General features: G+C 49.2%; 1 protein-coding gene across 1 annotated transcript in view; it reads left to right on the top strand.

Moving 5' to 3' along the window:
• The window catches only part of LOC137359289 (probable G-protein coupled receptor 139), a gene marked incomplete at its 3' end in the record, with an annotated part of 96,381 nt that extends 79,089 nt beyond the window's left edge, over window positions 1-17,292 (top strand). The window contains exon 2 of the mRNA XM_068025326.1: window positions 16,427-17,292. Within this exon, the coding sequence (XP_067881427.1) occupies window positions 16,427-17,292 (866 nt within the window). The remainder of the gene's footprint in view (window positions 1-16,426) is intronic.
• Window positions 17,293-20,423: the final 3,131 nt, after the last annotated feature.

The following is a 20,423-nucleotide window of genomic DNA, read 5'->3' on the forward strand; positions in this document are numbered from 1 at the left end:
ACACCGCAGCCCTGACACTGACGCTTATATATATGCACACACGCACACCACGGCCCAGACACTGACGCTTATATATATGCACACACACACACAGCACAGCCCAGACACTGACGCTTATATATATGCACACACACATCACACACACACACACACACCGCAGCCCTGACACTGACGCTTATATATATGCACACACACACACCACAGCCCAGACACTGACACTTATATATATGTACACTCACATCACACACCACAGCCCAGACACTGACGCTTATATATATGCACACACACATCACACACACACACACACACACACCGCAGCCCATACACTGACACTTATATATATGTACACTCACATCACACACCACAGCCCAGACACTGACGCTTATATATATGCACACACACATCACACACACACACACTCACACACCGCAGCCCTGACACTGACGCTTACATATATGCACACACACTAAACACACACACCACAGCCCAGACACTGACGCTTATATATATGCACACTCACATCACACACCACAGCCCAGACACTGACGCTTATATATATGCACACATCACACACAGCACAGCCCAGACACTGACGCTTATATATATCTGCACACACACACACACACACCACAGCCCAGACACTGATGCTTATATATATGCACACTCACATCACACACTGCAGCCCAGACGCTGACGCTTATATATATGCACACATCACACACAGCACAGCCCAGACTCTGACGCTTATGTATATGCTCACACACACACCACAGCCCAGACACTGACGCTTATATATATGCACAAACACACACAGCACAGCCCAGACACTGACGCTTATATATATGCACACACACACACACACACCACAGCCCAGACACTAACGCTTATATAGATGCACACACATACACACACACCGCAGCCCAGACACTGACGCTTATATATATGCACACACACACACCACAGCCCAGACACTGACGCTTATATATATGCACACATACACACCACAGTCCAGGCACTGAGACTTATATATATATATATCGACACACACACACACACACACACACACACACACACACACACACACACACACACACACACACACACACACACACACACACACACACACACACCACAGCCCAGACACTGACGCTTATATATATGAACACACACACACACACACACACACACACACACACACACACACACACACACACACACACACACACACACACACACACACACACACCAGACACTGAGACTTATATATATGCACACACACACATCACACACACGACAGCACAGACACTGACGCTTATATATATGCGCACACACACAAACCACAACCCAGACACTGACGCTTATATATAAGCCCACTCACATCACACACACCACAGCCCAGACACTGAGACTTTTCTATATGCACACTCACATCACACACCACAGCCCAGATACTCAGACTTATATATATGCACACACACATCACACACATCACACACACCACAGCCCAGACACTGACGCTTATATATATGCACACACACATCACATAAACCACAGCCCAGACACTGACGCCTATATATATGAACATTCACACACACCACAGCCCAGACACTGACGCTTATATATATGCAGACACACACACACCACAGCTCAGACACTGACGCTTATATATATGCACACACACACACACACACACCGCAGCCCTGACACTGACGCTTATATATATGCACACACGCACACCACGGCCCAGACACTGACGCTTATATATATGCACACACACACACAGCACAGCCCAGACACTGACGCTTATATATATGCACACACACATCACACACACATACACACACACCGCAGCCCTGACACTGACGCTTATATATATGCACACACACACACCACAGCCCAGACACTGACGCTTATATATATGCACACTCACATCACACACCACAGCCCAGACTGACGCTTATATAGATGCACACACACACACACACACACCGCAGCCCTGACACTGACGCTTATATATATGCACACACGCACACCACGGCCCAGACACTGACGCTTATATATATGCACACACACACACAGCACAGCCCAGACACTGACGCTTATATATATGCACACACACATCACACACACACACACACACCGTAGCCCTGACACTGACGCTTATATATATGCACACACACACACCACAGCCCAGACACTGACACTTATATATATGCACACTCACATCACACACCACAGCCCAGACACTGACGCTTATATATATGCACACACACATCACACACACACACACACACACACACACCGCAGCCCAGACACTGACGCTTTTATATATGCACACACACTAAACACACACACCACAGCCCAGACACTGACGCTTATATATATGCACACTCACATCACACACCACAGCCCAGACACTGACGCTTTTATATATGCACACACACTAAACACACACACCACAGCCCAGACACTGACGCTTATATATATGCACACTCACATCACACACCACAGCCCAGACACTGACGCTTATATATATGCACACATCACACACAGCACAGCCCAGACACTGACGCTTATATATATCTGCACACACACACACACACACCACAGCCCAGACACTGATGCTTGTATATATGCACACTCACATCACACACTGCAGCCCAGACACTGACGCTTATATATATGCACACATCACACACAGCACAGCCCAGACTCTGACGCTTATGTATATGCTCACACACACACCACAGCCCAGACACTGACGCTTATATATATGCACAAACACACACAGCACAGCCCAGACACTGACGCTTATATATATGCACACACACACACACACACCACAGCCCAGACACTAACGCTTATATAGATGCACACACACACACACACACCGCAGCCCAGACACTGACGCTTATATATATGCACACACACACACCACAGCCCAGACACTTACGCTTATATAGATGCACACACACATCACACACACCACAGCCCAGACACTGTCCCTTATCTATATGCACACACACACAACACAGCCCAGACACTGACGCTTATATATATGAACACACACACACACACACCACACACACACACACACACACACACACACACACACACACACACACACACACACACACACACACACACACACACACACACACACACACACACACACACACACACCCCAGACACTGAGACATATATATGTGCACACACACACACACACATCACACACACCACAGGCCAGACACTGACGCTTATATATATGCACACTCACATCACACACACACCACAGCCCAGACACTGAGACTTATATATATGCTTGCACAGACACACCACAGTCCAGGCACTGAGACTTATATATATATCGACACACACACACACATACACACACGCTCACACACACACACACACACACACACACACACACACACACACACACACACACACACACACACACACACACACACACACACACACACACACACACACACACACACACACACACACCAAAGCCCAGACACTGCGACTTATATATATGCGCACACACACACCGCAGCCCAGACACTGAAACTTATATATATATACACACACGCTCCACAGCCCGGACCCTGAGACTTATATATATGCACACACACACACACCACAGCCCAGACACTGACGCTTATATATATGCACACTCACATCACACACACCACAGCCCAGACACTGACGCTTATATATATGCACACTCACATCACACACACACACACACACACCACAGCCCAGACACTGAGACTTATATATATGTGCACACACACACACACGTCACACACACCACAGCCCAGACACTGAGATTTATATATATGAGCACACACACACACCTCACACACACCACAGCCCAGACACTGACGCTTATATATATGCACACAAACATCACACACACCACAGCCCAGACACTGACGCTCATATATATGCACACACACACACATCACACACACCACAGCCCTGACACTGACACTTATATATATGCACACACGCATCACACACACCACAGCCCAGACACTGAGACATATATATATATACACACACGCACCACAGCCCAGACCCTGAGTCTTATATTTATGCACACACACACACATCACAGCCCAGACACTGAGACTTATATATATGCTTGCACAGACACACCACAGTCCAGGCACTGAGACTTATATATATATCGACACACACACACACACACACACACACACACACACACACACACACACACACACACACACACACACACACACACACACACACACACACACACACACACACACACACACACACACACACCATAGCCCAGACACTGCGACTTATATATATGCACACACACACCGCAGCCCAGACACTGAAACTTATATATCTATACACACACGCTCCACAGCCCGGACCCTGAGACTTATATATATGCACACACACACACACCACAGCCCAGACACTGACGCTTACATATATGCACACTCACATCACACACCAAAGCCCAGACACTGAGACTTATATATTTGCACACACACACATACACACACACACACAGCCCAGACACTGAGACTTATATATCTGCACACACACATACACACACACACACACACACGCCACATCCCAGACGCTGAGACTTATATATATGCACACACACACAACACAGTCCCGACACTGAGACTCATATATATACACACACACACCCCAGCCCAGAGACTGAGACTTATATTTATGCACACACACACACCACAGCCCAGACACTGAGACTTATATATATGCACACACACACATGCACACACACACACGCCACAGCCCAGACACTAAGACCTATATATATGCACACACACACACCACAGCCCAGACACTGAGACTTATATATATGCACACACACACACCACAGCCCAGACACTGAGACTTATATATATATACACAAACACACCCCAGCCCAGACCCTGAGACTTATATTTATGCACACACACACACCACGTCCCAGACACTGAGACTTATATATATGCACACAGAAACACCACAGTCCAGGCACTGATATTTATATATATATCCACAAACACACACACACACAACACACACACATGCACACACACACACACACACCACAGCCCAGACACTGAGACTTATATATATGCACACACACACACCACAGCACAGACACTGAGACTTATATATATATACACACACGCACCACAGCCCAGACCCTGAGAGTTATATATATGGACACACACACACACCACAGCCGACACACTGAGACGTATATATATATACACACACGCACCACAGCCCAGACCCTGAGATTATATTTATGCACACAGACACACCACAGTCCAGGCACTGAGACTTATATATATGCACACACACACAGGCACACACACACACACCACAGCCCAGACACTGAGACATATAGATATATACACACACACACCACAGCCCATACACTGAGACTTATATATATGGACACGCACACACCAGAGCCCAGACCCTGAGACTTATATTTATGCACACAGACACACCACAGTCCAGGCACTGAGACTTATAAATATGCACATAGACACACACACACACACACATACACACACACACACACACACACACACACACACACACCACAGCCCAGACACTGAGACTTATATAATTGCACACAAATACACCGCAGCTCAGACACTCAGAATTATATATATATGCACACACGCACCACAGCCCAGACCCTGAGACTTATATTTATGCACACACACACACCACAGCCCATACACTGAGACTTATATATATGGACACGCACACACCAGAGCCCAGACCCTGAGACTTATATTTATGCACACAGACACACCACAGTCCAGGCACTGAGACTTATAAATATGCACATAGACACACACACACACACACACACACACACACACAAACACAGATAAGTCCAGGCCCTGTGATATATACATATATAAACACACACACACCACAGCCCAGACACTGAGACTTATATATATAGACACACACACACACACACACACACACACACCACAGCCCAGACACTGCGACTTATCTATGTACAGACACACACACCACATCGCAGACACTGAGACTTATATATATGCACACACACACACACACACACCACAGCCCAGACACTGAGACTTATATATATGCAGACACACACACACCACAGCCCAGAAACTGACGCTTATATATATGCACACATACACACACACACACACACACACCGCAGCCCACACACTGACGCTTATATATATGAACATTCACACACACCACAGCCCAGACACTGACGCTTATATATATGAACTTTCACACCCACCACAGCCCAGACACTGACGCTTATATATATGCAGACACACACACACCACAGCCCAGACACTGACGCTTATATATATGCACACACACACACACACACACCGCAGCCCAGACACTGACGCTTATATATATGAACATTCACACACACCACAGCCCAGACACTGACGCTTATATATATGAACATTCACACACACCACAGCCCAGACACTGACGCTTATATATATGCAGACACACACACACCACAGCCCAGACACTGACGCTTATATATATGCACACTCACACACACACACACACCATAGCCCAGACACTGACGCTTATATATATGCACACACACACACACACCACAGCCCAGACACTGACGCTTATATAGATGCACACACACACACACACACACACACACACACACACCGCAGCCCTGACACTGACGCTTATATATATGCACACACACACACCACAGCCCAGACACTGACGCTTATATATATGCACACACACACACACACCACAGCCCAGACACTGACCCTTATATATATGCACACTCACATCACACACCACAGCCCAGACACTGACGCTTATATATATGCACACACACATCACACACCACAGCCCAGACACTGACGCTTATATATATGCAGACACACACACACCACAGCCCAGACACTGACGCTTATATATATGCACACACACACACACACCACAGCCCAGACACTGACGCTTATATAGATGCACACACACACACACACACACACACCGCAGCCCTGACACTGACGCTTATATATATGCACACACACACACCACAGCCCAGACACTGACGCTTATATATATGCACACACACACACACACCACAGCCCAGACACTGACGCTTATATCTATGCACACTCACATCACACACCACAGCCCAGACACTGACGCTTATATATATGCACACACACATCACACACCACAGCCCAGACACTGACGCTTATATATATGCAGACACACACACACCACAGCCCAGACACTGACGCTTATATATATGCACACACACACACCACAGCCCAGACACTGACGCTTATATAGATGCACACACACACACCACAGCCCAGACACTGACGCTTATATAGATGCACACACACCACAGCCCAGACACTGACGCTTATATATATGCACACTCACATCACAGACCACAGCCCAGACACTGACGCTTATATATATGCATACACACATCACACACCACAGCCCAGACACTGACGCTTATATATATGCACACACACATCACACGCACCACATCCCAGACACTGACGCTTATATATATGCACACTCACATCACACACCACAGTCCAGACACTGACGCTTATATATATGCACACACACACACACACACACACACCACAGCCCAGATAATGAGACTTATATATATGCACATACACACACACACACACACACACTCACACCACAGCCCAGATACTGAGACTTATATATATGTGCAAACACACACACACACACACACCACAGCACAGACACTGAGACTTATATATATGCACACAAACACACGCACACACACACCACAGACCAGACACTGAGACTTATATATATGTGCACACACACACACACACACCACAGCCCAGACACTGAGACTTATATATATGCACACACACACACACACACACAACAGCTCAGACACTGACGCTTATATATATGCACACTCACATCACACATCACAGCCCAGACACTGACGCTTATATATATGCACACACACATCACACGCACCACATCCCAGACACTGACGCTTATATATATGCACACACACATCACACGCACCACATCCCAGACACTGACGCTTATATATATGCACACACACACACACCACAGCCCAGACACTGACGCTTATATCTATGCACACTCACATCACACACCACAGCCCAGACACTGACGCTTATATATATGCACACACACATCACACACCACAGCCCAGACACTGACGCTTATATTTTTGCAGACACACACACACCACAGCCCAGACACTGACGCTTATATATATGCACACACACACACCACAGCCCAGACACTGACGCTTATATATATGCACACACACATCACACGCACGACATCCCAGACACTGACGCTTATATATATGCACACTCACATCACACACCACAGCCCAGACACTGACGCTTATATATATGCACACATCACACACAGCACAGCCCAGACACTGACGCTTATATATATATGCACACACACACACACACACCACAGCCCAGACACTGATGCTTATATATATGCACACTCACATCACACACTACAGCCCAGACACTGACGCTTATATATATGCACACATGACACACAGCACAGCCCAGACTCTGACGCTTATCTAGATGCACACACACACACACACACACACACACACCGCAGCCCTGACACTGACGCTTATATATATGCACACACACACACCATTCCCAGACACTGCCGCTTATATATTTGCACACACACACTCACATCACACACCACAGCCCAGACACTGACGCTTATATATATGCACACACACATCACACGCAACACATCCCAGACACTGACGCTTATATATATGCACACACACTAAACACACACACCACAGCCCAGACACTGACGCTTATATATATGCACACTCACATCACACACCACAGCCCAGACACTGACGCTTATATATATGCACACTCACATCACACACCACAGCCCAGACACTGACGCTTATATAAATGCACACACACACACACACACACACACACACACCACAGCCCAGACACTGATGCTTATATATATGCACACTCACATCACACACTACAGCCCAGACACTGACGCTTATATATATGCACACATCACACACAGCACAGCCCAGACTCTGCCGCTTATATATATGCACACACGCACACACACACCGCAGCCCAGACACTGACGCTTATATATATGCACACACACACACCACAGCCCAGACACTGACGCTTATATAGATGCACACACACATCACACACACCACAGCCCAGACACTGACGCTTATATATATGCACACACACACACCACAGCCCAGACACTGATGCTTATATATATGCATACTCACATCACACACTACAGCCCAGACACTGACGCTTATATATATGCACACATCACACACAGCACAGCCCAGACTCTGACGCTTATATATATGCACACACGCACACACACACCGCAGCCCAGACACTGACGCTTATATATATGCACACACACACCGCAGCCCAGACACTGACGCTTATATATATGCACACACACACACACCACAGCCCAGACACTTACGCTTATATAGATGCACACACACACACACACACCGCAGCCCAGACACTGACGCTTATATATATGCACACACACACACCACAGCCCAGACACTGACGCTTATATAGATGCACACACACATCACACACACCACAGCCCAGACACTGTCGCTTATATATATGCACACACACACAACACAGCCCAGACACTGATGCTTATGTATATGAACACACACATCACACACACACACACACACACAAGCACACACACACACACACACACACACCACAGCCCAGACACTGAGACATACATATGTGCACACACACACACACACACACACATCACACACACCACAGCCCAGACACTGAGACTTATATATATGCGCACACACACACGACACACACACCACAGCCCAGACACTGAGATTTATATATATGGGCACACACACACACATCACACACACCACAGCCCAGACACTGACGCTTATATAATTGCACACACACATCACACACACCACAGCCCTGACACTGACGCTTATATATATGCACACACACATCACACACACCACAGCCCAGACACTGAGACTTATATATATGGGCACACACACACACATCACACACACCACAGCACAGACACTTTTTGCGAGGAGCAGCTTTGACAGAACGAGGTGCAGAGCGAACTTACAGCTGAGCGGTCAATTTCAGTCTTTGACAGAACGAGGTGCGGAGCGCACTTACAGCTGAACGGTCAATTTCAGTGTAAGTTACAAGTTAATCCCCTTTTGTTTCGGAGGACCAGGGGACTGCTGGGTAAGGGAAAACTATTTATTTGGGCAGTTTTTAAATCTTTTTCTTTTTGCGAGGAGCAGCTTTGACAGAACGAGGTGCGGAGCAAACTTACAGCTGAGCGGTCAATTTCAGTGTAAGTTACAAGTTAATCCCCTATTGTTTCGGAGGACCAGGGGACTGCTGGGTAAGGGAAAACTATTTATTTGGGCAGTATTAAAATCTTTTTCTTTTTGCGAGGAGCAGCTTTGACAGAACGAGGTGCGGAGCGAACTTACAGCTGAGCGGTCAATTTCAGTGTAATTTACAAGTTAATCCCCTTTTGTTTCGGAGGACCAGGGGACTGCTGGGTAAGGGAAGACTATTTATTTGGGCAGTTTTAAAATCTTTTTCTTTTTGCGAGGAGCAGCTTTAACAGAACGAGGTGCGGAGCGAACGTACAGCTGAGCGGTCAATTTCAGTAAGTTACAAGTTAATCCCCTTTTGTTTCGGATGACCAGGGGACTGCTGGTTAAGGGAAGACTATTTATTTGGGCAGTTTTAAAATCTTTTTCTTTTTGCGAGGAGCAGCTTTGACAGAACGAGGTGCGGAGCAGACTTACAGCTGAGCAGTCAATTTCAGTAAGTTACAAGTTAATCCCCTTTTGTTTCGGAGGACCAGGGGACTGCTGGGTAAGGGAAAACTATTTATTTGGGCAGTTTTAAAATCTTTTTCTTTTTGCGAGGAGCAGCTTTGACAGAACGAGGTGCGGAGCGGACTTACAGCTGAGCAGTCAATTTCAGTAAGTTACAAGTTAATCCCCTTTTGTTTCGGAGGACCAGGGGACTGCTGGGTAAGGGAAAACTATTTATTTGGGCAGTGGCAGCACCCGAGACACTACACGTGTAGTGTCTCCCACCCACCCTCCTCCTCTAACCAAAAAAAAAGGACTCTGGTGTGTTGATAAGGTAAGCTTTTTATTTAAAAAGTTCAGTCCGTCGGATTGCTAAGCGAACAAGTTTTGACTTTTTTTTTCGTTTGGTTTTTCAGTAGACTTGTTGGGAATCTAGAATAGTGGGAATGGAGGTAAAGGCAGTTGTATGTTCCTCCTGCAGAATGTGGGAGGTAGGGGTCGCCAAGAGTGTCCCTGCTGACTGCATCTGCGGGAAGTGCACCCAACTCCAGCTCCTCGCAGACCGCGTTAGGGAACTGGAGCTGGAGCTGGATGAACTTCGGATCATTCGGGAGGCGGAGGGGATTATTGACAGGAGTTATGGGGAGGCAGTCACACCTCAGGTAAAAGAAGTAGGGAGATGGGTTCCCGTCAGGGGAAGGAAAGGGAACCAGCAGGCAGTGCAGGGATCCCCTGTGGCCGTTTCCCTCAACAACAGGTATACCGTTTTGGATACTGTTGAGGGGGACGAATTACCAGGGGTAAGCAATGGGGTGCAGGTCTCTGGCACAGAGTCTGTCCCTGTTGCTCAGAAGGGAAAGGGGAAGAGGAGCAGAGCATTAGTCATTGGGGACTCCATAGTTAGGGGAACAGATAGGAGGTTCTGTGGGAACGAGAGAGACTCACGGTTGGTGTGTTGCCTCCCAGGTGCCAGGGTATGTGATGTCTCTGATCGTGTTTTTGGGATCCTTAAGGGGGAGGGGGAGCACCCCCTAGTCGTGTTCCACATAGGCACCAACGACATAGGTAGGAAGAGAGATGGGGATTTAAGGCAGAAATTCAGGGAGCTGGGGTGGAAGCTTAGAGCGAGAACAAACAGAGTTGTTATCTCTGGGTTGTTGCCCGTGCCACGTGATAGCGAAGCGAGGAATAGGGAGAGAGAGGAGTTGAACACGTGGCTGCAGGGATGGTGTAGGAGGGAGGGTTTTGGTTTCCTGGATAATTGGGGCTCTTTCTGGGGTAGGTGGGACCTCTACAAACAGGATGATCTTCACCTGAATCAGAGGGGTACCAATATCCTGGGGGGGAAATTTGCTAGTGCTCTTCGGGGGTGTTTAAACTAATTCAGCAGGGGAATGGGAACCTAAATTGTAGTTCCAGTGTCCAGGCTGTTGAGAGTAGTGAGGTAGGGGATAAGGTTACAGGGACGCAAGAGGGCACTGGCAAGCAAGAACTTGGTTTAAAGTGTGTTTACATCAACGCCAGGAGCATCCGGAATAAGGTGGGTGAGCTTGCAGCATGGGTTGGTACCTGGGATCCTGATGTTGTGGCCATTTCAGAGACATGGGTGGAGCAGGGGCAGGAATGGATGTTGCAGGTTCCGGGATTTAGATGTTTCAGTAAGAACAGAGAAGATGGTAAAAGGGGGGGGGGTGTGGCATTGTTAATCAAGGAAAGTATTACAGCGTCAGAAAGGACGTTTGAGGACTCGTCTATTGAGGTAGTATGGGCTGAGTTTAGAAACAGGAGAGGAGAGGTCACCCTGTTGGGAGTTTTCTATAGACCTCCGAATAGTTCCAGAGATGTAGAGGAAAGGATAGCGAAGATGATTCTCGACAGGAGCGAGAGTAACATTGTAATGGTTATGGGGGACTTTAACTTTCCAAATATTGACTGGAAATACTATAGTTCGAGTACTTTCGATGGGTCTGTTTTTGTCCAGTGTGTGCAGGAGGGTTTTCTGACACAGTATGTGGACAGGCCAACCAAGGGCGATGCCACATTGGATTTGGTACTGGGTAATGAACCCGGCCAGGTGTTCGATTTAGATGTACGTGAGCACTTTGGCGATAGTGATCACAATTCAGTTAGGTTTACCTTAGAGATGGGCAGGGACAGGTATGTACATCAGGGCAAGAATTATAGCTGGGGGAAAGGAAATTATGACGCGATTAGGTAAGATTTAGGATGTGTAGGATGGGGAAGGAAACTGCAGGGGATGGGCACAAACGAAATGTGGAGCTTATTCAAGGAGCAGCTAATGCGTGTCCTTGATAAGTATGTACCTGTCTGGCAGGGAGGAAGTTGTCGAGCGAGGGAGCCGTGGTTTACTCAAGAAGTTGAAGCTCTTGTCAAGAGGAAGAGGGCGGCTTATGTTAGGATGAGACGTGAAGGCTCAGTTAGGGCGCTTGAGAGTTACAAGCTAGCCAGGAAGGATCTAAAGGGAGGGCTACAAAGAGCACGGAGAGGACACGAGAAGTCATTGGCGGATAGGATCAAAGAAAACCCGAAGGCTTTCTATAGATATATCAGGAATAAAAGAATGATAAGAGTTAGAACAGGGCCAATCAAGGATAGTAGTGGGAAGTTGTGTGCGGAACCAGAGGAGATAGGGGAAGCGTTAAATGAATATTTTTCGTCAGTATTTACAGTAGAAAAAGAAAATGTTGCCGAGGAGATTACTGAGATACAGCCTACTAGGCTAGATGGGATTGAGATTCACAAGGAGGAGGTGTTAGCAATTTTGGAAAGTGTGAAAATAGATAAGTCCCCTGGGCCAGATGGGATTTATCCTAGGATACTCTGGGAAGCCAGGGAGGAGATTGCAGAGCCGTTGTTGTTGATCTTTATGTCGTCCTTGTCGACAGGAGTAGTGCCGGAAGACTGGAGGATAGCAAATGTTGTCCCCTTGTTCAAGAAGGGGAGTAGAGACAGCCCTGGTAATTATAGACCTGTGAGCCTTACTTCGGTTGTGGGTAAAATGTTGGAAAAGGTTATAAGAGACAGGATTTATAAGCATCTTGAAAAGAATAAGTTCTTTTGCGATAGTCAGCACGGTTTTGTGAAAGGTAGGTCGTGCTTCACAAACCTTATTGAGTTTTTCGAGAAGGTGACCAAACAGGTGGATGAGGGTAAAGCCGTGGATGTGGTGTATATGGATTTCAGTAAGGCGTTTGATAAGGTTCCCCACGGTAGGCTATTGCAGAAAATACGGAAGTATGGGGTTGAAGGTGATTTAGAGCTTTGGATCAGAAATTGGCTAGCTGAAAGAAGACAGAGGGTGGTGGTTTATGGCAAATGTTCATCCTGGAGTTTATTTGCAAGTGGTGTACCGCAAGGTTCTGTTTTGGGGCCACTGCTGTTTGTCATTTTTATAAATGACTTGGATGAGGCTGTAGAAGGGTGGGTTAGTAAATTTGCGGATGACACGAAGGTCGGTGGAGTTGTGGATTGTGTCGAAGGGTGTTGTACGGTACAGAGGGAAATAGATAGGCTGCAGAGCTGGGCTGAGAGATGGCAAATGGAGTTTAATGCGGAGAGGTGTGAGGTGATTCACTTTGGAAGGAGTAACAGGAATGCAGAGTACTGGGCTAATGGGAAGATTCTTGGTAGTGTAGATGAACAGAGAGATCTTGGTGTCCAGGTACGTAAATCCCTGAAAGTTGCTACCCAGGTTAATAGGGCTGTTAAGAAGGCATATGGTGTGTTAGCTTTTATTATTAGGGGGATCGAGTTTCAGAGCCACGGGGTCATGATGCAGCTGTACAAAACTCTGGTGAGGCCGCACCTTGAGTATTGCGTGCAGTTCTGGTCACCGCATTAAAGGAAGGATGTGGAAGCTTTGGAAAGGGTGCAGAGGAGATTTACTAGGATGTTGCCTGGTATGGAAGGAAGGTCTTACGAGGAAAGGCTGAGGGACTTGGGGTTGTTTTCGTTAGAGAGAAGGAGGAGGAGAGGTGACTTAATAGAGACATACAAAATAATCAGATGGTTTGATAGGGTGGATAGTGAGAGTCTTTTTCCTCGGATGATGATGGCAAACACGAGGGGACATAGCTTTAAGTTGAGGGGTGAAAGATATAGGACAGATGTCAGAGGTAGTTTCTTTACGCAGAGAGTAGTAGGGGCGTGGAACGCCCTGCCTGCAACAGTAGTAGACTCGCCAACTTTAAGGGCATTTAAGTGGTCATTGGATAGACATATGGATGAAAATGGAATAGTGTAGGTCAGATGGTCGGCGCAACATCGAGGGCCGAAGGGCCTGTACTGCGCTGTAATGTTCTAAATTCTAAATTCTAAGTATATATGCACACACACATCACACACACCACAGCCCAGACACTGACGCTTTTATATATGCACACACACACACACACACCACAGCCCAGACACTGAGACTTATATATATGGGCACACACACACACACACACACACACACACACACACACACACACACACACACACACACCACAGCCCAGACCCTGATACTTATATATATTCACACACACATCACACCACAGCCCAGACACTGACGTTTATATATATGCACACACACACACACGCGCACACACACACACACCACAGCCCAGACCCTGAGACATACGTATATATATACACACACACACACCAATACCCAGGCACTGATATATATATATATATACACACGCACTCTGTCTCTCTGACACTCACACACGCTCACGTTCTCTCTCTCGCTCACATGCACTCTCACACACAGGCACACACACACATTCTCTCTCTCTCTCTCTCACACACACTTTCTCTCGCTCACATGCACTCACACACACACACACACACACACACACACACATTCTCTCTCACACACACACACTTGCTGAAACACATTCTCTCAAATACGCACACACCCTCTCTCTCTCTCTCTCTCTCTCTCTGACACACACACATACACAGATCACACCACAGGCAATCAAACAGAGTCTCTCAGTCATTTCAACATTTAACTCTATATGCCAGACCACAGTGCTGCAGATGCTAGAAATCTGAAATAAGAAAAGAAAATGCTGGAAATACTCAGCAGGTCTGGCAGGACTTTTTGAGAAAGAAACAGAGTTTAATGTTTGAGGTCGGTTACCCTTCATCAGATCTAGGAGAGATTAGAGATGGAAAAGTCTTCAAACCAGATGGGGAAATGAGGGAGGGGGAGGATTATGATCTACATTCAGTTTAACAATTTCAATACCATCCTTTTATTATTTAATCTCTCCTGTCTTCCACTGTATCACAGATCTTACCATTTGTTCATTCAGGTCCAATCATTTTAATACATCACTGGATACAGGAACACATTTATAAATCTCAATCAGTCCTCAATCAAACTGGTAACTTTGCTCCAATCTGATGTCTAATTTCTCTGTTTATTTCCCTTCCTCACAGTTAACTTGCTGACGATAGGGATCCTGTCTCGGGGAAAGTGCGGTCTCTCCAAATGTGTCACTCGGTACCTGGTGGCCATGTCAGCGGCGGATCTACTGGTCATTATCCTGGACCTGATATTCAGACACATTCCCATTGTTTATCCGGAACAGTTTCAGTTCCTGGAGTACATCCCCGTGTGTAATATCCACGCCGTCCTGCTTTACACAGTCACAGACTGTTCTGTCTGGTTCACCGTCACTTTCACCTTTGATCGATTTGTGGCCATTTGTTGTCAGAATCTGAAAAGTAAATATTGCAGTGAGAAAACATCGGCTGTGGTTGTGGGAACAGTGAGTGTGCTGAGCTGTTTAAAGAACATCTTCTGGTATTTTATGTTAACGGGTCGGTATTCGCTGTGGAACGATCCCTGGTTTTGTTTTGCAACAATGGATGTTGTGTTCTCTCGTGTCTGGGGAATAATCGAGTTCCTCCACAACATTCTAACTCCGGCCGTCCCATTTGTGATGATTCTGCTGCTCAACGGTCTCACCGTCAGACACATTTTAGTGAGGAGCAGAGGACGCAGGCGACTCCGGGCTCACAGCAGTGGGGAGAGTCACAGAGACCCCGAGATGGAGAGTCGAAGGAAATCTATCATTTTACTGCTAGTTATCTCTGGGAATTTCATGCTGTTGTGGGCCCTGTTAATGGTGTATATGATATGGATCCGGATGTACTGGATGGGTTATCAGCCTGTTATTCTCCCTCAGTTTCTGCTGGAGTTGTCCTTCATGCTCCAGCTCCTGAGCTGCTCCACAAACACTGCGATTTACGCCGTGACCCAGACTCAATTCAGAGAGCAGGTGAAGAATGTGCTGAAATATCCCTTTAATACAATTGTTAAATTAATTCAATAATCAGAGGAGGGGGAGGGGCCTGTCACCATGGAGACAGAGCGGGGGAGGGGACTGTCACCATGGAGACAGAGCGGGGGCGGGGCCTCTCACCATGGAGACAGAGCGGGGGAGGGGACTGTCACCATGGAGACAGAGCGAGGGAGGGGACTGTTACCATGGAGACAGAGCGGGGGAGGGGACTGTCACCATGGAGACAGAGCGGGGGAGGGGACAGTCAACATGGAGACAGAGAGGGGGAGGGGCCTGTCACCATGGATACAGAGCGGGGGAGGGGACTTTCACCATGGAGACAGAGCGGTGGAGGAGACTGTCACCATGGAGACAGAGCGGGAGAGGGGCCTGTCACCATGGAGACAGAGCGGGGGAGAGGACTGTCACCATGGAGACAGAGCGGGGGAGGGTACTGTCATCATAGAGACAGAACTAGGGAGGGGCCTCTCACCATGGAGACAGAGCGGGGGCGGGGACTCTCAGCATGGATACAGAGCTGGGGCGGGGCCTGTTTCCAGGGTGACGGAGGAGTGGGGGCGGGGTCTGCTTCCAGGGTGACGGAGGAGTGGGGGGCAGGGTCTAATTCCAAGGTGACGGGAGTGCGGGCAGGGTCTGTTTCCAAGGTGACGGCGAATGGGGGCGGGGTCTGTTTCCAGAGTGACGGGAGTTGGGGCGGGGTCTGTTTCCAGAGTTACGGGAGTAGGGTCGGGGTCTGTTTCCAAGGTGACGCCGAATGGGGGCGGGGTCTGTTTCCAGAGTGACGGCGAATGGGGGGGGGGTCTGTTTCCAGAGTGACGGGAGTGGGGGCGGGTTCTGTTTCCAGGGTGACGGCGAATGGGGAAGGGGTCTGTTTCCAAGGTGATGGCGAATGGGGGCGGGGTCTGTTTCCAGAGTGACGGTGAATGGGGGCGGTGTCTGTTTCCAGAGTGACGGGAGTGGCGGCGGGGTCTGTATCCAGGGTGACGGTGGAGTGGGGGGCGGGGTGTACTTCCAAGGTGACGGGAGTGGGGGCGGGGTCTGTTTCCAAGGTGACGGCGAATGGGGGCGGGGTCTGTTTCCAGAGTGACGGGAGTTGGGGCGGGATCTGTTTCCAGAGTGACGGGAGTGGGGGCGGGGTCTGTTTCCAAGGTGACGGCGAATGGGGGCGGTGTCAGTTTCCAGAGTGACGGGAGTGGAGGCGGGGTCTGTTTCCAGAGTGACGGGCGTGGGAGCGGGGTCTGTTTCCAAGGTGAAGGCGAATGGGGGCGGGGTCTGTTTCCAGAGTGACGGGAGTGGGGGCGGGGTCTGTTTCCAAGGTGATGGCGAATGGGGGCGGGGTCTGTTTCCAGAGTGACGGAGTAGGGGCGGGGTCTGTTACCAAGATGATGGCGAGTGGGGGCGGGGTCTGTTTCCAAGGTGACGGCGAATGGGGGTGGCGTCTGTTTCCAAGGTGACGGCGAATGGTGAAGTGGTCTGTTTCCAGAGAGACGGGAGTGGGGGCGGGTTCTGTTTCCAGAGTGACGGGAGTGAGGGCGGGGTCTGTTTCCAGAGTGACAGGAGTGGGGGCGTGGTCTGTTTCCAGAGTGACAGTAGTGGGGGCGGGGTCTGTTTCCAGACAGACGGGAGTGGGGGCGGGGTCTGTTACAAAGGTGACTGGAGTGTGGGCGGGGTCTGTTTCCAGGGTGACGCGAGTGGGGGCGGAGTCTGTTTCCAAGGTGACGGGGAGTGGGGGCGGGGTCTGTTTCCAAAGTGACGGGAGTTGGGGCGGGGGCTGCTTCCAGAGTGACGGGAGTGGGGGCGGTGTCTGTTTCCAGAGTGACGGCGAATGGGGGCGGGGTCTGTTTCCAGAGTGACGGAAGTGGGGGCGGGGTCCGTTTCCAGAGTGACAGGAGTGGGGGCGTGGTCTGTTTCCAGAGTGACAGGAGTGGGGGCGGGGTCTGTTTCCAGAGTGACCGGAGTGGGGGCGGGGTCTGCTTTTAGGGTGAAGGGAGTGGGGGCGGATTTTGTTTCCAGGGTGACGGGAGTGAGGGCGGGGTCCGTTACCAGGGTGATGGGAGTAGGGGCGGGTTCTGTTTCAAAGGTGATGAGAGTGGAGGCGGGTTCTGTTTCCAGGGTGACGGGAGTGGGGGCGGGGTCTGTTTCCAGAGTGAAAGGAGTGTGGGCAGGCTCTGTTTCCAGGGTGACGGGAGTGGAGGCGGGGTCTGTTTCCAGAGTGACAGGAGTGGGGGCGGGGTCTGTTTCCAGAGTGAAAGGAGTGTGGGCAGGCTCTGTTTCCAGGGTGACGGGAGTGGAGGCGGGGTCTGTTTCCAGAGTGACAGGAGTGGGGGCGGGGTCTGTTTCCAGAGTGACCGGAGTGGGGGCGGGGTCTGTTTCCAGACAGACGGGAGTGGGGCAGGGTCTGCGACCAAGGTGACCGGAGTGGGGGTAGGATCTGTTTCCAGTGTGACGGGAGAGGGGTCGGAGTCTGTTTCCAGGGTGAAGGGAGTGGGGGCGGAGTTTGTTTCCAAGGTGACGGGAGTGAGGGCGGGGTCTGTTACCAGGGTGATGGGAGTGGCGGCGGGGTCTGTTTCCAAGGTGTCGGGAGTGGCGGCGGGGTCTGTTTCCAGAGTGACCGGAGTGGGGGCGGGGTCTGTTTCCAGGGTGAAGGGAGTGGGGGCGGGGTTTGTTTCCAAGGTGACGGGAGTGAGGGCGGGGTCTGTTACCAGGGTGATGGGAGTGGGGGCGGGGTCTGTTTCCAGGGTGACGGGAGTGGGGGCGGAGTCTGTTTGCAGGGTGATGGGAGTGGGGGCGGTGTCTGTTTCCAGAGTGATGGGAGTGAGGGCAGGGTCTGTTTCCAGGGTGACGGGAGTGGGGGGCGGGTTCTGTTTCCAGGGTGACGGGAGTGGGGCGGGGTCTGTTCCCAAGGTGACGGGAGTGGTGGCGGGGTCTGTTCCCAAGGTGACGGGAGTGTGGGCGGGGTCTGTTTCCAAGGTGACGTCGAGAGGGTGCGGAGTCTGTTCCCAAAGTGACGGGAGTGTGGGCGGTGTCTGTTTCCAGTGTGACGGGAGTAGGGGCGTGGTCTGTTTCCAGGGTGACGGGAGTGGTGGCGGGGTCTATTCCCAAGTTGACGGGAGTGGGGGCGGGGTCTT

The sequence above is a fragment of the Heterodontus francisci genome, unplaced genomic scaffold (assembly GCF_036365525.1).
Source record: "Heterodontus francisci isolate sHetFra1 unplaced genomic scaffold, sHetFra1.hap1 HAP1_SCAFFOLD_146, whole genome shotgun sequence".
Classification (NCBI taxonomy): Eukaryota; Metazoa; Chordata; class Chondrichthyes; order Heterodontiformes; family Heterodontidae; genus Heterodontus; species Heterodontus francisci.